The sequence below is a fragment of the Cajanus cajan genome, chromosome 4, assembly GCF_000230855.2.
Source record: "Cajanus cajan strain Asha chromosome 4, NIPB_CcT2T_4, whole genome shotgun sequence".
NCBI lineage: Eukaryota > Viridiplantae > Streptophyta > Magnoliopsida > Fabales > Fabaceae > Cajanus > Cajanus cajan.
In genome coordinates, this window is record NC_138520.1 from 79539097 (window position 1) to 79561636 (window position 22540).

The following is a 22540-nucleotide window of genomic DNA, read 5'->3' on the forward strand; positions in this document are numbered from 1 at the left end:
CTCAAGCTTTTTTGACTTTTCAGATTCTCTCCTTCTCTCTCTCACACACACACAAATTTTTCTATCTCTAAAGATGAATTGCTGGAGTGTTTTGATTGAAATGTGTTGCTGATTCATTCAATGATTATAAATTTCATTTTATATTTAGAATTGAATAGATATTGGATTTAGATTTAAATCCTAAATTAACTAATAATCCTAAATCAACAGTTTACCGATCTAAATTTTACAGAAATTATTTGATTGTGATTGCATCCTATGTTTCTATGAAACTCAGTAAATCTAGATTTAGATTTAGTTTCGGATTGCATTTATGTTGATCTAGAATTAAGAGAATTCAAATTATAATTTGAAACTGTAAAAATTTTACCGTAAGAATTAAAATCTTGAATCGATGCATTTTTTGATTGGAATTTTTTATTAAAATTTCTGTCTACTTTCTGTTTCTAATTTAATTACCTTTAAATTGTTTGTCAAAACTCCCCTAGCTAAGTTGCATGTCAAGATTTGTGTTCTATGATTTTGGATTTTGGATTTTGGATTCTGACCTAGATTCCCTATATTACAAAATTTCTAGAGAAAACTAGTTTAATTTGATAGTGAGACGACTGTAACTATCATGTATGACCATGGATGAAGAGGTCAAATCCATCGAGAGAAATCAAACTTGGAAGTTAGTAGAGTTACCGATTAGGAAAAAAAATATAGGAGTAAAATGGGTTTATAAGACTAAACTAAATGAGCTTGGAAAGATCAACAAATACAAAGCAAGGCTAGTGATTAAAGGTTATTTGCAACAACATAGAGTGAATTATAAAGAAGTGTTTGCACCTATTGCTAGAATGGATATTGTGAAAATGATTAAAGCAATTGTTTCAAATAAGGGTTGGAAACTCTATCAACTAGATGTCAAGTATGCTTTTTTACATGGAGTGTCAAGTGAAGAAGTTTATGTGGAGTAACCAAAAGGGTATGAAAAGAAAGGAAGTGAACAACATGTGTATAAATTGCATAAGGCACTTTACAAACTAAAACAAACTCCGAGAGTTTGGTTTAGTAGAATTGAGTCTTATCTCATGAAGAAAGGATTTCAAAAGAATCATAATGAACAAATTTTATTTATCAAAAATGAAGCAAGGAGGGTAAGGTTCGCATTGTTAGTACTTACGATGATAATATTTTATTCACCGATGATGATGGTGATGATGAAAATATGATGTGTGAATTTAAGTGTTCTATGAAAAAATAATTTGATATGAGTGACTTGAGGGAATGGGATTATTCTTTGGAATTGAGGTTTTACAAAGACCATATGGCAATTTTGTATGTCAGAGAAAATATGTAGTTGAAGTATTAAATTGGTTTGACATGAAGGAGTGGAATTTAATTTGAAATCCCATGATTCTAGGATGCGAATTATACAAGGAAGAGAAAGGAGTCAAAGTTGATGAAATTTATTTCAAACAAATTGTGGGAAGCCTAATATATGTTACAGCAACAAGACCAAATCTCATGTTCATTGTAAGTCTAATTTGTCGTTTTATGTCCAATCCAACTGAGTTGCATTTGTAAACAGCAAAAACAACATTTAGATATCTAAAATGAACCATGAACTATGGAATCTTGTACAAGAGAGGAAGAGTTGATAATTTGCTAGCCTTCACAAATAGTGATTATGCAGGTGATGTTGGAGATCAGAAAAACACTTTTGGCTATGTGTTTATGATGAGTGAAGGTGCAGTTGCCTGGTCATCAAGAAAATAACCAATTGTTACTTTATCTACAACTGAGCCTGAATTTGTGGCAGCAATAGCTTGTGCATGTCAAACAATTTGAATGATAAGAGTGTTGAAGGAACTTGGTCATTCACAAAAGAAAGCGCCGAAGTGAATTGTGATATGGGTTCTGCTATTAAGCTCTCCAAAAATCTAGTATTACATAATCGATCTAAACACAAAGATGTGCGATTTCACTTCCTTAGAGATGTTAAACAATAGGCAATTTTTATTTCACTGCCTATTTTACATAATCGATCTTATTATTTGTTGGCCGTTAAAGTTGGAAGTTATTAGGAAGTTCCCTGAAGCATTAGGAGTGTGTACAGTTCCAGAGATGAACTAATTGTCTGTCAATAGCAAAAAGTTCAAGGATGGATTGTTGGAAGTGATTACTGGTTTTTTAGGAATGTTGCATAATTTTTAGAATAAAATCCTATTATTTAGAATCGTTAGTTTTTTAATTTCTTTCATAGCTGTTGCCACTATTATGTTTAGTGGGCTGATTTTTCTCTTCAGTTTTCTGTAAGGCTATGTAGCCACCAACGATTATCAATAAAATACACACTTCCATCAAGTCCCTCGACATCTGAAATGTCGTCACCCTTGGCCTTGATGCTATCAAGAACCTCCAGCGCCTCGAGGACCAAGTCTACCTCGCCAAGAAGAGGGAAACAAAATGTTCGACGTAGTATAACCTATTAATTAGTATTAAAGGAGAGCCCAAAACAAAAATATTTTGAACGAAACAATAGGCAGTGAAATAAAAATTGCCTACAATAGCCAACAAATAATATTTTTTAAGAGAATTTCGTTTTCTTATTTCTTAATGGTTATTTTAAAAAAAGGTTACCAAACTTTAATATAACTTTTTTTCGTTATTTAATAGCTAAATATCTATTGTAAATGAAGAAATGGAGTATTTGATAGTAGAAAGTAGAAATATACAAAAATTACTTATAGGTATGCAAAAGGTAGAAAATGGCACTTGGATTGTATCATATTCAAAGGTAATATGTATTGAGTAAATTAACATGATATGAGAAGTTGAATATCTCCTCCTCATGACCACCAAACATAAACAACACCATCCAACTACTTTGTTATCTAGGAGAAAACAAAGCACGCAGATTCTCCTTACAGTATAATAATATTAACAAACATGCAAGAGATAATTAAATTGTTTAGAGACTTAACAAGGTAGAAAATAGCAGTAACAGAATTATGATGAGAATGCAAAGCTCTCCTGTGTCCAGTGTACTGGGTCCATGACAGCACAGGGATCTGATTTCTGAAACTCAGCAACCTAGAGATGAAGATAAGAATAAAGGCATTGAGTTGCAATGGTATTGAGGAGGAATGGAAGTAGTAGGATTAGGATAGCAGTGTTACCTTTTGTTGACATTTAGGATTAGGACAGTAGTGATATTTATGCCAAAGGCAGTCCATTGAAGGGCAAAGAAAGCAAACGCCAAGCATCATCGGTATCAAGCATCCAACAAAAGCTGCCAGACTGGGCTTTGATCTGGTCAAAGCAATTGAATGGAGCAGTCACAACTGACAAGGCTAAGGGTGAAATCGATTATTAATAGAAATCGGATCGAAAACCTACCTGAGGGTTGTGAGACCGGTTGTACCGCAATAAGGACAGTTGAATGGAGCAGGAGTGTCCCTGTAAATAGTCTGTTGGATGGGGATGCCCTTGGGAACTCCCACCACCGCGTTAGGAGGAATCACTCCTCTTTGGTATTCGTTTTCTCCACCGTAATACCCTGCCACACCCTCCACCTCTTCCTCTTTTTTCTCCATCTTCTCTCTCCTCCTCTAACTCTATTTTTCATTTCTTTTATAATTAATTGTTCCACGCCGCCCAAAAGTCAATACTTTCATACATTTTCTAACCAGACTATTCTTTTTTTTTTTTTTTTTTTTTCTCTTTCTTTTTTTTCTAGAACATCTAAGATTGTTTCCGGTTTCAACACCTTCAAAATAAATTCTTAATTTCATACCCATTATTTTTATTCTTATCCATATTAATATATAAAATAAATACTTTTTTTAATCATTTTACTAAGTAAAAAGTTATTAAAAAATAATATTTTTAATCAAATTTAAAAAATTTAAATTAATAATTATAATATCAATTAAATTAATATATTTTTATTATTTTATTTTATTTTTAATAAATACACGAACTAAAATATCTTTCCCCGACACTTTTAATAACATCTTAATCTAATATAAAAAAATTATTTACAAGTTATAATTTCATTGTTTTGTCCCTTCGTGAATATAATAATAAACTTTACAACTATACTAATTTTGAGATTCAAAATCTTATGCGAAAGGTCAAAGAACCATTTATCACTATTTTAAATACAAGATGATCTAGAATATTATTTTCCCAAGTGTAAGGTGTTTACCAAACCATTTCTTTACTATTTTTTTTGGTTTTCTTTTATACTTTTTGAGACCGGAATCCTTGCCATAAAAAATAATGTTTATTTTATTATAAAAAACAATTTTATAAGAAAAAAGTTTAAGCAAACTGCTGAAATAAAATTATAAGACACATTGTATTATCTAACATACATCTTATTATACTAAATTCACCTCTCCTGTAATTTTATTTTATTGCACAAATTATGATACGCTTTTATTACAGGAAAGTCCTATTCATTATATTAATATATTTTAAGTAGTTTTTAACTAATAGCTTGTTTATTTTCCCTAATATTGAAGCTTTATTTTTTAAAACCATTGCAAACAACTTTGAAAGTTTATTTGGTAGTTATAACATAAAATAAGATATACAATTTCTTTTGACAGCAATAAGAATAAGATATGCAAATTGAATAAGAGTATAATAGGATAAGACCTTGATAAATTTATTATATTATTTAATATTTGACGCGCAATAAATAGTACGAAATTATATGAAATATATATAGATGATAATATTACATTTATGTTAAAATTACATAATAAAATTTGACATTATTTTTAATATAATTTTAACTTTTTTTTTTTACATTATTCCTTTTAAAAATTATATAAAATTTATCTTTTATATAATAAATCGTATTTTAGTATAAGAAATGTATTATATAAATGTTTTAATTATATATCTTTAAAATGTAATAAATAAATAAATTATATTATAATTAAACAATTAATGAATAAATTTAAATATATAAATTATATTTTATATTTATTATAAATAATTTATATCATAATATAAGATTATTATTTATTATTAATAATCTTTTAAAATATTAAAATTCAATAAATACAATTTAAAATATATAAAAAAAAATTGAAATGTGAGGGGTTGAGAAACCTCCCCCCCCCCCCCTTAATCACTGCATTAAGAAAATCAATATTTTTGTTTAGTTCAAAAATAATCTCTAAAAATACTTTGATTTGAAATAAGTATTTTATTCTTTTATAAAAATATATAATTTATATTCATATGAATGATTATTGTAACGATCCAGCTGGTCACTACACACTGCGTAGCACACTAGAAATACTACACAGAAAGGAACAAGTGTATACATATAGGGTCTAAAATATATACATATACAAGATCCAAGTCTGAATAGAGTTAAAGTGTACAAAAATACATCAAATGCTACTACACCAAGTAGCTATAAATCATCAAAACATAAGGAATTCAACCCTATCTGCCATCCGCAGTCTTGCCACTAGCGTCCAAATACCATGGAAACAACCAAGGGTAAGCTAGTGAAAAGAAATCAACATACATATATAACAATATGATTAGTAAACAGCTACAGCTATCAGCACACCAGCACAGCTAAATATTACACCACAGCTTTCAACAATATCAGCACCGCAAAGCGACAATATCAGCACTGCATAGCAGCAATAACAGCACCACTCAAGTGGCTATAACAGCATCGCATAGCGACAATAACAGCACCAACATAGCGGCTAGAACAGCACCACAATAGTGACTAATAACAGCACCGACATAGCGGCTAGAACAACACCACAATAGTGGTTAATAACAGCACCGACATAGCGGCTAGAACAGCACCACAATAGTGGCTAATGATCAACATATAGCTCAGCTAACACAACCCACAACACAGCACAGCAAATCAGCATACAACACAACTAAGTAGTATTCAACACAGCTTACTACTCACAACTCAGCTCAACATTCTATAGTACAACAATACTATATTTCAGCATTTAAAATCACTAATCACAGCCCAGTTCAGCACAACAATATACATCTATCACAGCCTAACCTCAATATTCAGCACTATCATCTAGTCATTTCAGCATATTCATTAATTACAGCTTAGTACATCATAAACAACATTTATCAGCAAATTTTCAGCATAATTCAACAACATCATACGCGCCCGGCGCACTCATAGTCGCGCCCGGCGTGGCGCAACCAGAGAGCACCAGGGGTCACCACGCCCGGCGCAAGAGTGCCCGCGCCAGGCGTGACCCAGCCAGAGAGCTCAAGGCTCTCACGCACCTGGAGCAATACCAAATTGCGCCCAGCGCATGTCCAAGCAGAGACTCCAAGGAGCCTCACGCGCCCAGCGTGGTCTAACCCGCGCCCAGCGTGGGGAAGGCAGAGACCTACCAAGGCCTCGTGCCCAGCGCAATTCTAATTGCGCTCGACGCCCCCAAGGCAGAGACTCCAAAGGAGCCTCCGCGCCCAGCGCGACAATGGTCGTGCCCGGCGCAACACCAGAAAGTCCAAAGTCATATCACCCACTGATATCGCGCCTGGCGCACTCATCCTTGTGCCCGGCGGGCTTGCCTAAAAGGAGGCTCCAGGTGGTCTCGCGCCCGGCATGAAGAGCATCGCCCAGCGCACAGCTCAGCTGCAACCCACTAAGTTCGAAAATTTCACCAAATCCTGCAAAAATCAACAGAAAAATCCACATGCAAATGGTTCAAAGTACCACATTTTCAACCAACAGCTCAAAAATACCATCTTTCTGCACATGCAACAACAAATCAAGGATTCCCCAAAATTTCTCAAAGACCCCGAAAACCCCAAACTCCCATCTTCAAAAATTCTCAGCCAAAAATCATAAATCCTTTGCAATAAAATGAGTTCTTTGACTCATATTCAGCCAAACCACAACAACACTCTAACTTCCCTTACCTCGGTTCAAGAATCCGAGCTCCGGAAGAGAAGAACAGAAGAGAAGAAGAGGAAGAGAACTCTGCACACGGTTAGCTCCGAACGGCTTCAAGTTTGCAAGGAAGGGTCTCCAAGGTCACTCACGGCTTCAGCTAGAGAGAAAGGAATTTGAACAAGGTTAAGGCTGGAGAGGAAGAAGGATCAACAACCAAAGTGCAAAAGAGAGTGCAAGTGAGAGTGAGTGAGGGTTCGGGGGAGAAAGAAAAGAAAAGGGGCCTCACAACCTCCCCAACATCAAGAGTTTTCGTCCCTGAAAACAGACTTACTTGGGAAAAGAAACGGGTACCGCTCCCTGCACTGCTGCTCCACCTCCCAAGTAGCCTCACCAGTAGCTGCATCCCACAACACCTTCACCAGAGCAATGGACTTGCCCCTCAGCTCCTTCAGCTTATGATCAACCACAGCTACTGGCAACTTCTCAAATGTCAGGTTCTCCTTCACTTGCACATCATCCAGCTCCACCACATGACTCGGGTCATGGACATACTTCCTCAGCTGGGATACATGAAACACATCGTGTAGGTTCGAAAGAGACGGTGGCAAAGCCAACCGATAAGCGACCGAACCCACACGTTGTATGATCTGATAGGGACCAACAAACCTCGGTGTTAACTTATTTGCCCTCAGCGCTCTACCCACACCAGAGGTCGGAGTCACCTTCAAAAACACATGCTCCCCTTCAGCAAACTCCAAAGGCTTATGCCTTTTGTCAGCATATGACTTCTGCCTACTCTGAGTAGTCTTCATCCTCTCCTGAATCATCTTCACCTTCTCAGTAGTCTGTAGGATGAGCTCCGGTCCCACAACCACTGACTCACCATCTTGATACTAGCACAGAGGAGTCCTACATCTCCTGCCATATAAGGCTTCAAACAGCGCCATTCCAATGCTAGCATGAAAGTTGTTATTGTAAGTGAACTCAACCAGCGGTAGGGCCTCCTCCCAGCTACCCAAGTGGTCTAACACACAAGCCCTCAACAAATCCTCCAAGGACTGGATTGTCCTCTCTGACTGACCATCCGTCTACGGATGATAAGCAGAACTCAGCTTCAGCTTCGTGCCAAGGGCTTGATGTAGACTCTGCCAAAATCTGGAAGTGAACCTCGGATCTCTATCAAAAATAATACTGGAAGGCACCGCGTGCAACCATACTATCTCCCTCACATACAACTGTGTCAGCTTCTCCAAGGACCACTTGATGTTGACAGGCAAGAAATGCGCACACTTGGTCAACTAATCAACAATCACCCAGATAACATCATTATTCCTAGCTGACCTAGGCAACCCCACAATAAAATCCATAGTAATGTTATTCCATTTCCATTCTAGAATCTCTATCTGCTGCATCAACCCACTCGGCCTCTGATGCTCCACCTTTGCCTTTTGATAGGTCAGACAGGCCGCCACATATTCAGCTATCTCCCTCTTCATACCAGACCACCAGAAAGTCTTCTTGAGGTCCTGGTACATCTTAGTCATACCCGGATGTATGCCAAGTCTGCTCTTGTGGCCTTCCTCCAACACAGCTCTCTTTAGCTCAGTATCCTGAGGTAGGCAAATTCTGCCCTTAAACCTCAAGATTCCATCTTCTCCCAGCTCAAAACCAACAGCCTTCTCGGTACCCAGCAAGCCATGAAGCTTCACCAGCTTCACATCTTGCAACTCCTTAAGTCCAACCTGCCTCAAGAAGACATGCTCCCCTTCAGCAAACTCCAAAGGCTTATGCCTTTTGTCAGCATATGACTTCTGCCTACTCTGAGTAGTCTTCATCCTCTCCTGAATCATCTTCACCTTCTCAGTAGTCTGTAGGATGAGCTCCGGTCCCACAACCACTGACTCACCATCTTGATACTAGCACAGAGGAGTCCTACATCTCCTGCCATATAAGGCTTCAAACAGCGCCATTCCAATGCTAGCATGAAAGTTGTTATTGTAAGTGAACTCAACCAGCGGTAGGGCCTCCTCCCAGCTACCCAAGTGGTCTAACACACAAGCCCTCAACAAATCCTCCAAGGACTGGATTGTCCTCTCTGACTGACCATCCGTCTACGGATGATAAGCAGAACTCAGCTTCAGCTTCGTGCCAAGGGCTTGATGTAGACTCTGCCAAAATCTGGAAGTGAACCTCGGATCTCTATCAAAAATAATACTGGAAGGCACCGCGTGCAACCATACTATCTCCCTCACATACAACTGTGTCAGCTTCTCCAAGGACCACTTGATGTTGACAGGCAAGAAATGCGCACACTTGGTCAACTAATCAACAATCACCCAGATAACATCATTATTCCTAGCTGACCTAGGCAACCCCACAATAAAATCCATAGTAATGTTATTCCATTTCCATTCTAGAATCTCTATCTGCTGCATCAACCCACTCGGCCTCTGATGCTCCACCTTTGCCTTTTGATAGGTCAGACAGGCCGCCACATATTCAGCTATCTCCCTCTTCATACCAGACCACCAGAAAGTCTTCTTGAGGTCCTGGTACATCTTAGTCATACCCGGATGTATGCCAAGTCTGCTCTTGTGGCCTTCCTCCAACACAGCTCTCTTTAGCTCAGTATCCTGAGGTAGGCAAATTCTGCCCTTAAACCTCAAGATTCCATCTTCTCCCAGCTCAAAACCAACAGCCTTCTCGGTACCCAGCAAGCCATGAAGCTTCACCAGCTTCACATCTTGCAACTCCTTAAGTCCAACCTGCCTCAAGAAGACATGCTCCCCTTCAGCAAACTCCAAAGGCTTATGCCTTTTGTCAGCATATGACTTCTGCCTACTCTGAGTAGTCTTCATCCTCTCCTGAATCATCTTCACCTTCTCAGTAGTCTGTAGGATGAGCTCCGGTCCCACAACCACTGACTCACCATCTTGATACTAGCACAGAGGAGTCCTACATCTCCTGCCATATAAGGCTTCAAACAGCGCCATTCCAATGCTAGCATGAAAGTTGTTATTGTAAGTGAACTCAACCAGCGGTAGGGCCTCCTCCCAGCTACCCAAGTGGTCTAACACACAAGCCCTCAACAAATCCTCCAAGGACTGGATTGTCCTCTCTGACTGACCATCCGTCTACGGATGATAAGCAGAACTCAGCTTCAGCTTCATGCCAAGGGCTTGATGTAGACTCTGCCAAAATCTGGAAGTGAACCTCGGATCTCTATCAAAAATAATACTGGAAGGCACCGCGTGCAACCATACTATCTCCCTCACATACAACTGTGTCAGCTTCTCCAAGGACCACTTGATGTTGACAGGCAAGAAATGCGCACACTTGGTCAACTAATCAACAATCACCCAGATAACATCATTATTCCTAGCTGACCTAGGCAACCCCACAATAAAATCCATAGTAATGTTATTCCATTTCCATTCTAGAATCTCTATCTGCTGCATCAACCCACTCGGCCTCTGATGCTCCACCTTTGCCTTTTGATAGGTCAGACAGGCCGCCACATATTCAGCTATCTCCCTCTTCATACCAGACCACCAGAAAGTCTTCTTGAGGTCCTGGTACATCTTAGTCATACCCGGATGTATGCCAAGTCTGCTCTTGTGGCCTTCCTCCAACACAGCTCTCTTTAGCTCAGTATCCTGAGGTAGGCAAATTCTGCCCTTAAACCTCAAGATTCCATCTTCTCCCAGCTCAAAACCAACAGCCTTCTCGGTACCCAGCAAGCCATGAACCTTCACCAGCTTCACATCTTGCAACTCCTTAAGTCCAACCTGCCTCAAGAACTCATTAGTTATGGTAATCATCCCACAACTAATGTGGTCCTGAGCTAACTCCACACAGAGATTCAGATCTTTGAACTTCTCAACCAGCTCCAACTCCCTCACCATCATACTAGATATGTGGATGGATTTCCTACTTAGCGCATCCGCCACAACATTGGCCTTACCAGGATGATACATCAACTGGAAATCATAATCCTTCAAAAATTTCATCCACCGCCTCTGCCTCATGTTCAGCTCCTTCTGATCAAACAAGTACTTCAGACTCTTGTGATCGCTGAAGACACTGAACTGAGCACCATACAAGTAATGTCTCCATATCTTCAAGGCAATATATATAGATGATAATATTACATTTATGTTAAAATTACATAATAAAATTTGACATTATTTTTAATATAATTTTAACTTTTTTTTTTTTACATTATTCCTTTTAAAAATTATATAAAATCTATCTTTTATATAATAAATCGTATTTTAGTATAAGAAATGTATTATATAAATGTTTTAATTATATATCTTTAAAATGTAATAAATAAATAAATTATATTATAATTAAACAATTAATGAATAAATTTAAATATATAAATTATATTTTATATTTATTATAAATAATTTATATCATAATATAAGATTATTATTTATTATTAATAATCTTTTAAAATATTAAAATTCAATAAATACAATTTAAAATATATAAAAAAAATTGAAATGTGAGGGGTTGAGAAACCTCCCCCCCCTTAATCACTGCATTAAGAAAATCAATATTTTTGTTTAGTTCAAAAATAATCTCTAAAAATACTTTGATTTGAAATAAGTATTTTATTCTTTTATAAAAAATATATAATTTATATTCATATGAATGATTATTGTAACGACCTAGCTGGTCACTACACACTGCGTAGCACACTAGAAATACTACACAGAAAGGAACAAGTGTATACATATAGGGTCTAGAATATATACATATACAAGGTCCAAGTCTGAATAGAGTTAAAGTGTACAAAAATACATCAAATGCTACTACACCAAGTAGCTATAAATCATCAAAACATAAGGAATTCAGCCCTATCTGCCATCCGCAGTCTTGCCACTAGCGTCCAAATACCATGAAAACAACCAAGGGTAAGCTAGTGAAAAGAAATCAACATACATATATAGCAATATGATTAGTAAATAGCTACATCTATCAGCACACCAGCACAGCTAAATATTACACCACAGCTTTCAAAAATATCAGCACCGCAAAGCGGCAATATCAGCACTGCGTAGAAGCAATAATAGCATCACTCAAGTGGCTATAACAGCACCGCATAGCGGCAATAACAGCACCGACATAGCGACTAGAATAGCACCACAATAGTGGCTAATAATAGCACCGACATAGCGGCTAGAACAGCACCACAATAGTGGCTATTAACAGCACCGACATAGCGGCTAGAACAGCACCACAATAGTGGCTAATGATCAACATACAACTCAGCTAACACAGCTCACAACACAGCACAACAAATCAGCATACAGCACAGCCAAGTAGTATTCAACACAGCTTACTACTCACAACTCAGCTCAACATTCTATAGTACAACAATACTATATTTCAGCATTTAAAATCACCAATCACAGCCCAGTTCAGCACAGCAATATACATCTATCACAACCTAACCTCAATATTCAGCACTATCATCTAGTCATTTCAGCATATTCATTAATTACAACTTAGTACAGCATAAACAATATTTATCAGCAAATTTTCAGCATAATTCAACAACATCATACGCGCCCGGCGCACTCATAGTCGCGCCCGGCGTGGCGCAACCAGAGAGCACCAGGGGTCACCGCGCCCGGCGCAAGAGTGCCCGCGCCCGGTGTGACCCAGCCAGAGAGCTCAAGGCTCTCACGCGCCTGTCGCAATACCAAATTGCGCCCAGCGCATGTCCAAGCAGAGACTCCAAGGAGTCTCACGCGCCAAGCGTGGCCTAACCCGCGCCCAGCGTGGGGAAGGCAGAGACAAACCAAGGTCTCGCGCCCAGCGCAATTCTAATTGTACCGGCACCCCCAAGGCAGAGACTCCCAAGGAGCCTTCGCGCCCAGCGCGACAATGGTCGTGCCCGGCACAGCACCAGAAAGCCCAAAGTCATATCACCCACTGATATCGCGCCCGGCGCGGTCTAAGTCCTGTCCGGCGTGGGCCATCCAGAGGCTCACCTTCTCAAGCTCTCCCGGCGCATTCATCCTTGCGCCCGGCGGGCTTGCCTAAAAGGAGCCTCCAGGTGGTCTCGTGCCCGGCACGAAGAACAGCGCCCAGCGCGCAGCTCAGCTGCAACCCACTAAGTTCGAAAATTTTACCAAATCCTGCAAAAATCAACAAAAAAATCCACATGCAAACGGTTCAAAGTACCATATTTTCAACCAACAGCTCAAAATACCATCTTTCTGCACATGCAACAACAAATCAAGGATTCCCCAAAATTTCTCAAAGACCCCGAAAACCCCAAATTCCCATCTTCAGAAATTCTCAGCCAAAAATCATAAATCCTCTGCAATCAAATGAGTTCTTTGACTCACATTTAGCCAAACCACAACAACACTCTAACTTCCCTTACCTCGATTCAAGAATCCGAGCTCCGGGAAGAGAAGAAGAGGAAGAGAACTCCGCACATGGTTAGCTCCGAACGACTTCAAGCTTGCAAGGAAGGGTCTCCAAGGTCACTCACGGCTTCAGCTAGAGAGAAAGGAATTTGAACAAGGTTAAGGCTGGAGAGGAAGAAGGACCAACAACCAAAGTGCAAAAGAGAGTGCAAGTGAGAGTGAGTGAGGGTTCGAGGGAGAAAGAAAAGAAAAGGGGCCTCACAATTATTTTACACAAATTCTTTTTAGAAATTTTTATAACTTCATATCTTAATCAATTTAATTATAATTTAAATCTAAGTATAATATTTATTTATATATAATTTGTTATAAATTTTTGTTATATATAAGAAATATTTAGTACTAATTTGGATTAACGCTACCATGGAACTTACATCGCTTAATTAAGTGGTCAGGATTTGAATCTTAAACTCTTATAAATGCAGAAAACTCAAATATTTGATACCTATCAAATCTTATGGAAAGATTCTTGATGTGTTCGATGCCAAAAAAAATACATTGTTTGTATTATACATACTAAAATACCAGTTTAAAAATAAAAAAATGAGACTGATAATTTTTTATCTATCTTTTTTTAGTTGCAAGAAAGTGAACAATAACTTCTAAATCCAAACTAACTCAATAAATTTGGATCGAATTTTTTTAGTATTCAAGTCATATTCGACTCAATCCAATCAAAACTCAGCACTATACAAATTAGATTACAAGTTTGTATTTCAACCTGTGAATCGATCCGACCAATAATAATAATAATAATTTATACTAGTATTAAAAAAATTATTATACCTTTTAATAACTACTCACTCTATTATTAAAAAAAATTAAAAATCAATTTTTTTTAGTAAATGCCATTCTCTTTTAATTATTTTTATTATTTAACTGACTTTATTACTTAATCACATTTTTAACTTTTAATTTTTTTTAAATAAAATACAAAGACATAAAATACTTCGACTTCACTAATCATTGTAATATCACTTCATCGATTCAAATGAATCACCACCAAAGCGACACATCTCTATGTCATCATTAATTTCACGGTTTAATTGACAAAGAGATCCAAATCACAAAATTTTGAAATTGAGAAACCAAAATTAAATAATTTAAAAAGAGAGACTAAAATTATGAGTTGATAATTATAAGAGGACTTAAAGTACAATTTAGTCTATAAATTATTTATCATGTCTAAAATACAATTTATATGTTTAAAAATATCCATTTATAAAATTTTTTAATTATAATTTATAAATTAACATATAGTATTTATTTATATATAAAATTTATTATACATTTTAATTATCTATATTATTTATAAAGGAAATTGTCTCATTTGTTATCCATGTTTTTAGACAATTTTTCTCTTAAAACTTACCTTTTTATAAATTACAACTTTTTATTTTTATTTTTTGTAAATCTTACCCCATAACTGTTTGTATTTTTTAATAATCACATACTATTGTATAATTTTTATTATTTATTATTTTTTTAAATCCACAAAGGCACTAAGTGCCTTTTGTATCCAAGTAATAATAACAATATGTTTGTATTTGGATGATCACTTGCTTAGGACTATAATCTTTATCACTCTTGTTCAATAACATACTTTATGTTTTCCAATTGATTACATTGTATCGATATATATTTATTTTAAACTTTATTTTGTATTAATATTGATCATTTGACCCAATAACATTGTAACAAATTAATTTTAGAATTTAATTTGTATCATTTTTTGTTTTGTGAATTGATATTATTGCATTTGCAACAAAAGATAAAATGATTTATATTTATTTTGAAATATTTAAATTTTTAAATAAAATAAAAAATTAATTATGTGTAACTCGATTGACCCAACCCAATCTAACTTGTTGGTAATTGGGTTGGGTTGAATTTAAAAAATGTACAAACTCGACCTAACACGTTAAATTTTAATTGGATTGGATATCAAATTGATTCAACCCCCTAACCTAATCCACTTGTGCCTCTAGTGAAAAGAAAAAGAAAAATACAACTAAACTCTAGGAAAAATATATCTTCATGACACCCGCCAATACAAAAAGCTAATGAAAGAAGGACAATTTGCCCAAATAACTAAATCATCGATTGTAGATAAGTCACAACAAACAAAAGAGTTTATATATATGTTGGTCTCTCGATATATATGGTGGAATGAAATCTATCACTATCTTGTTCTGAAGGCGCTAATAAGGTTGACAATAGTTATCATTAGATGACAACTCACATCTTTATGAAAAATCAAATTCATAGTCACGAGTAAATGACTCAAACAATACTACAATAATCATACTCTATGTCAATTCCGATCCTTTGTAGAAAACATGAAATTTCACGCTAATATTAGTAGTGTAGCCATAATATCCTAAAAACCCAACAAATCAAAAATAAATTCTTGAAAAATACTACCAAATCTAGAAAATTTTAGGTGTTCCTTGTCACGAAGATTGAGTTTAAGTGTCGTTGCATGAGGAAATTAAAATAATTTTAAAAAAATTAAAGGAAACGTTTTTATAAAAGTGTTGACAATTTTTTTTATATCAATAATGAAATTTTTACTGAGAAATGAATAGAGTTAAAATGGTGGTAAAATTTTGGAAAGACAAAAAACGTTAGTATTTTATTTGTAAAAGAATAATTATTGAGAAGGTAGTAGGATCCCGGGGTTGGGGCGTGAGAGAAATAAAAGTGGGGGCATTACAGAGGCATTGTTGTCAGATGACCCGCAAGAGTTCAGAACAGATTCCACAAACAGAATAAGTGCAGACGGATGTGCATTGGGCCTCTCCGCTATGCATTAGCATTTCGTGACTCATCCAACGGCTCCAATCCAATCTTGCCAATTTTCAACCTTTTTGGGTGTGTTTGAAAACTATTAAAAAAAGAATTTCACTTACAATTTTTTTTATTTTTTCTGTATTAAAACGTATATTTTTTGTTGAACATAATTTTAAATGAGTATATACACTTTAACAATAATCTACTGCTGTGCCATGCCATCTCGTGAGTGAGTGAGGTTTCAATTCAAATATTGTTGTTCATTTTTATTTTAGTTTTTCCCCCCTATTCCTATCCTTATTGTCCCATGTATTTTCTCTCTCAGTCACTCTCCATTTCTTGTTGTGTTGTGTGTTTCTCAAGTTTACCTATTAGTTGCCACCAGCCACAGCCACAGCAGCAGCAGCCCCGATACATTCGGCCATGCTGCTGTCCGTTTCTGTGCGTCCGGCTCTTACACTTTCTTATTCTCATACCCTCAAAATTCTCTTTCTCTCTCTTTAATATTTTTCTGTTATTCCATCCTACATCTTATCATTTTTTCTTATTTACTGTATTACTCCAACCCATTACTGTTACACAACTTTTACTCCACTTTTTTCTACTACTAAAACAAAAACAATAAAATAAAATAAAAAATAATGTGATAAAAATATAGAGAACCATAAAAATTATTTAATTTAAATTCTCTCTCCTTATATATATATATATATATATATGAGGAGGGTTCAAACGACACCGGTGTAACTTTTTAATAAATGTTCATATTTTAGTATATTTTGAAATGTATATATTACGTCAATTTTGTTTTATGAGAATGAAGTATCAAATCATCTTAGATTAATATAAAATTTGATATATATGATCTAAGAGATATGAACTTTCAATCTAACGGTTGGATTTACAAAATTCACATTTAATATAAAGTTATTGAGCGGTGTAACACTTAATTAAAGTTATACCGGTGTCGTTTGAACCATCCTCTATATATATATATATATTTAATACTATTTAATTTTAGATTATCATATATATAAAATTATTGAATTTTATATTAATTATTTTAAAATTTTAATTTATAACGAAATATTTTACGTTGACGAAGTCAAACTTTCTTGTATAAAAGTGACATAAAACAAGAATAATATAAATTTAGCTGTCATTTTCATAGTTAATATTATACTATTATTTAGTATGTATAATATACATAATAATTAATTAATCTATATACCTAAAATCTATAATAAATGAACATTTTTATTAAATATTGTGTTATAATAAATACATAGTTTTGATCGTATAAATTATATTTTATATTAATAATAAATGATTTATATTGTGATAAAAATATAAAATTACTTTTAACTATTGATAATATTTTTAAAATTTTAAAATAAATATAAAAATGTTATATTAAAATAGATTAACGGTTAAAATATTAAATAAATATAAAAATACGAAGAGAAATAATATTTAATTTTTAAAGATAATATATATTTTTATTAATATTTAACTAATAATTTAACATGTACATTTTATAAGTTAAATATTTATTATATATTACAAAAATTTATGTACTTTCTTATAAGATAATCATTTATATTTAACATACGAGAGTTCACTACTTAGATAATAAATTATTTATTTTACTATAAAAATATAAGAAATATTGTTATATGCGTGTTACTGCAGTAAAATTACCTTTTAAAAAAATTGAAAGTATTCATATGAGAATGAATGTCTGTGAAAGGGGTAAAAATGAAAATTTTCAAATCATAAAATTATTCTTACAAAAATTAAACCTTATTCATTTCAAAAGAAAATTAAAAAACATTTAAACTTGCATTTTAAATACATTTTAGTTTATATATTTTCATGAAAGAATGAGCAACAAAACCATAAACGGTTTCAAGAAAGTCCCGGCATTCTTTCCGGTAATAGCGATTCTACCTCTTTTTTTTTTTTTTTTTTTTTAACTTAATTTTATTCCTGGATAATCTCAATATACCATTAACTCTCTCATAAATAAGGGTTTTTTTATGTGTTTTTAAAATCTGATGTGATTTGTTATATTCAAGCGTATAAATACAAGATTCATAATTCTGATGTGATTCGTTTAGAATCATGATTTTTTTTAATATTTTAATATATAATATGTGTAAAAAAAAAAAAAAAGCAATCGCACAATAATTAATAAGATAAATAACTTAAACTAACGAGCTTTATCTATATGATTTAAATGCACGAATTTTCGTTTCGCTACGTGAGTATTCTTTATAAAAAAAAAAAAAAAAAAGAACAAAAAAGAGGAGTTAATAAATTACATAATATAAGTAGTTAGAATTAAAATAAATAAGGATGTGTCGTTGAACAATAATGGTAGTGTTAGTTTAATACGTATATAAATATTTATAATGTTATTTTGAGGCCTGGAAAAGCGCGTGAGGTTTGCAGCTAAAGCAGCGAAGCGAGACAAAATGCAACCCAGAGTGGTTCCCTGGAGCTGACAGGTGGTAGCCCACATGGTTAACATGATGGTTGAAGACGCGCAGATGGAGAGCGCGTGACATGTATTTGTGTGTACCCTTAAATGAAGAACAATGTGAATATCTCCGTTCCCTTCTCATATTTCTATTGCTTCCAAAATCTCTCTCTGGGGGGTATGTGCGTTGTTGAGTACAATTAGTTTTGGTGTAGGTGTTGTGTGCATTTGATTTTGGTCGCAGTCGCAGTCGCAGGTAATAACGGCGCATCAGATAAGAAATTTATATATGCTTTCCTTTGTGGTTTTCATAAATTGTTTTGTTGTTGGAAACAATGACAGCTCCAATCGAAATATGGAGGCGATCACTGCTTCCTTAGAGAGGTCTCTTCAAAACTGTTCCTTAAACAACAACAACAACCATGAGAACAGGAGGGAAGACGGCTCAGCCTCAGATGCAGGCATAGGAATCTCATCCAGCTCAGACGATGTCCCGGATAATAATAATCATCATATCTCCAACTCCGACACTACCTTAGAGCTCAACTCCCACATTTCACTCCCTTATCATTGGGAACAATGCCTGGATTTAAAGGTTCTCTCTTTTTTCCCTTTTCTATTGCATGAAACTGGATCTTCACACAACTATTAGCTAGGGAAGAGGCAACATTTGTGAGTTGAAAACCTTAGATATATGACCCGTGTTATGTTGGTCTTGGGATTATTTAACAGACGGGGGAAATTTATTACATTAACTGGAGGAACGGGATGAAAGCAAAGGAGGATCCAAGAAGGGCGGCAGCGGCAGAGTATAGTGTAAGTAGGGAATATGAGTCTGAAGAAGAAGAAGAAGAAGAAGAGAGCTGGTACGACAGCGAAGAGTCTTCGTCCGAGTCATGCCCTTCTTCATCCTATCAGGGAGGACAGAATGTTCTTGTGGTGGCTGGGTGCAAGGGCTGTCTCATGTATTTCATGGTGCCCAAACACGTTGAAGACTGCCCCAAATGTACTGCTCAACTCCTCCACTTCGATCGATCCCAAAATGCCTCTCCATGATTCCCACTTCTCTTTTCTCAATTCCATGCCCATGTCTTTCTTTTTCTCTTTTTCTTTCCTGCCTGTGTGTGAACCTATAGTTCTCTCTTCTTTTTAGGATCAAATTTTCAACTAATTCCAATAGCTTTTCATTTTCATTAATTTAACATTTTCTTTTCTTTTTCTCGCTCCTCAATAAATAAAATGACACATATTCGGTCAATATCTACAGTGCTGCCAGTAAGGTCAGTTTTAGAAGAACGAAAGAATAATATTTGTAATGATTGCGACGTGTTGCGTTCCTGCCTTTTCATATATTACTTTAAAATTAAATTAAAATCAATGTATATGTATTGTCTCTTCTTCTTGTTTTTCTGTTTTACCGTTTAGGTCCCATTCGTAGATTATTTCAATTTATTTTTTATACATATGCATGCTTCTGTCCTCTCTCTCGTGTTCAGTAAAACTCAATAGCTCTGTCTCAAAATGCATATATATATATATATATATATATATATATATATATATATATTGGTATATTACTTTTCATGATGAACCCAGGCATGTTGCAATCAGTATATGAATACGTATACCTCCCTCGTATGTTATAACGTCTGTTGATGTATTCCAAATTCCAATTCATATTTACTTGTAAAGACAAGTCTTAGAATGCAAATGCCTAAATAAGAAAAATTCTTATAATTTTTAAGATTTTTTTTTATAAAGATAGGAAAGATTAAAAAGATAGTGCAATGAAGATTGAACCTAGATTTTTATGTTTTTAATTACTTTCTACTCCTCCTCACTCAACTACTAGACTAACTCTAGTAATTATTTTTAACATGTTTTTATCTATTATTTATTATGATAACTGCACAATCATTTTTTTAGTGAAAGATATTTCAATAATTTTATTTTATTAATTTAAATAAAATATTATTTTCTAAAAATAAATTACATCATAATCACTTTATAATTTTCTCATCTCACAACATTATTATAATTCTTTTACTAATTTTATATAAGTTTAGTATATTATTTCACAGTTTTTTTTTTAATTTTAATTAAATCTCTAAATTAAAAAAATCATAATTAAGTTTTTATCATTTTATATGTTTGTAATTTAGTTTCCATTGTTAGAACTTTATTTATAATTTGTGAGATTTTATAAAATATTTTTAATATTTGTAATCATATTAAATTATTATTTCATGTCATTATCTATATACATCAAAAATACTTTAGTGAAATTTTATGGATTCTAATCATATTTTCAACTATAGAAATTAAATTATAAAAATATAAAAATAAATTATTTAACTATTGAGAGATCAAATTAAGTAAACCTTTTATAAAAGTGGGCGTGGTGTACGAAGGAGGAAGAAGAGAGATAAAAATAAAAATAATGAGGAGAACAAGTAATATTGAAATACATAATATGAGTGATATGATGAAAAAATAAATTAAAGTGAAAAAGAAATAGAAGTAAAAGTAAATATATGATTATATTTATTGAAAAATTAATAACGTTTACACGTACGTGCACTCCGTGTGTTTCATGAGTTGAATAATCTTGTTTCCCGTTGTAAATTGTAAAACTTTTACACGTGCACTTTCGGTTTGAATCATAAAACTATCCGCAAAAAGAGATTTTTAAACATTGTTTATGGTGAGAAAAAAAATGGTGAGCCTGGAGAGATGCAAATTTGGTGTCATTTGACCTGAGAAAACAAGTGTTTTCTCATCTTTAGATAGCTCGTTTGATAACATGATAAACACTCTCAATTCGATATTCTCGCCGTATAAATAGGGTATGGTTTTTTATGGTAAAGTTAAATAGATTATCCCAAAAACCAGTGAGTGCATGTGTCAATCCATGGAGTTACAGGGTATGATTTAAATTCATGTGTATATGGAGTCTAATTACAGGGATATTGTTGAATAATAACATAAAATTCGCCGCTTACTTATGTACTTAGTGGAGAATGGAGATCTTCTAAAAAGGATGTTAAATTATTTCAAAAAATAACAAGTTAATCGATCTACTTAACATTGAAATTATAGAAACTGCCACACTTGATTTATTTTCTATACTATAATATTTTTGTGGCTGTATGTTAGTGTGTGATATGAAATAGAAATAATATGGGTGTATATCGAGAAGCAGGTTCTATAGTTTGAGGGTTGTGTTATGTAAATCAATTAACTTGTTAATTACTTTATCCAATAGTTCATCCTTCTACTTTAGAAAATCTCCACTCTTATTAACGTGGCATACTTTAAAGTTAATTTTTGTGTTGAATTCTTAAGATAGTTATGAATGCAACTCCTCCCCAGCCTACGCATGGTAAAGAAGTGATTTCCCAAATCACAGCAAATGATTATGAGTGTGGGTTCACATAGGTCAGCTGCTTCGGTTTTTATTTTTTATTTTAATAATAATAATAATGATAATAATAATAATAGAAAATACTTTAACAATGATAATGAATGTCTAACTTAAGTCTTTATATATTTATCCAAACTCTAATCAATAAATTGACATAGTAGTTTCATTTAGGCATGTTCAACAAAACTAAAAGAACAAAAAAAGGACCAATACTAAGATAGATCACTTTCTTAAGTGATTTTTCATGTACCACCAATTTTATCCCATAGATTAATCTAAGGCTCATATTAGAGAGGTGTATTCTTCATATTATATATTTTAATCTCTTCTCTCACAATCAAATACTTGCGACAGTGCTTTTTCATCGTACGTTGTTGTTAGAGATGATTTTTGATGGTTACGGTGTTACAAAATTACTCGTTTTTCACTTATTCGCTCTCTTTCTTCTTTCCTTCTTCTTTTGTGGGTATGATTTTGATTTT

General features: G+C 34.1%; 2 protein-coding genes across 2 annotated transcripts; one reads left to right on the top strand and one right to left on the bottom strand.

The window, feature by feature from the left end:
* Nucleotides 1-2768: 2768 nt before the first annotated feature.
* On the bottom strand, nucleotides 2769-3609 carry GILP (GSH-induced LITAF domain protein). The gene is made up of 3 exons (XM_020364299.3): nucleotides 3388-3609; nucleotides 3168-3300; nucleotides 2769-3081 (listed from the first exon to the last, which is right to left on the bottom strand). The coding sequence occupies exons 1-3, from the start codon at nucleotides 3582-3584 to the stop codon at nucleotides 2998-3000; spliced, it is 414 nt and encodes a 137-aa protein (XP_020219888.1). The 5' UTR covers nucleotides 3585-3609; the 3' UTR covers nucleotides 2769-2997.
* Nucleotides 3610-18639: 15030 nt separating this feature from the next.
* On the top strand, nucleotides 18640-20039 carry LOC109802909 (ATP-dependent RNA helicase). The gene is made up of 3 exons (XM_020364324.3): nucleotides 18640-18890; nucleotides 18977-19229; nucleotides 19367-20039. The coding sequence occupies exons 2-3, from the start codon at nucleotides 18990-18992 to the stop codon at nucleotides 19688-19690; spliced, it is 564 nt and encodes a 187-aa protein (XP_020219913.1). The 5' UTR covers nucleotides 18640-18890; nucleotides 18977-18989; the 3' UTR covers nucleotides 19691-20039.
* The last annotated feature ends 2501 nt before the right edge of the window (nucleotides 20040-22540 follow it).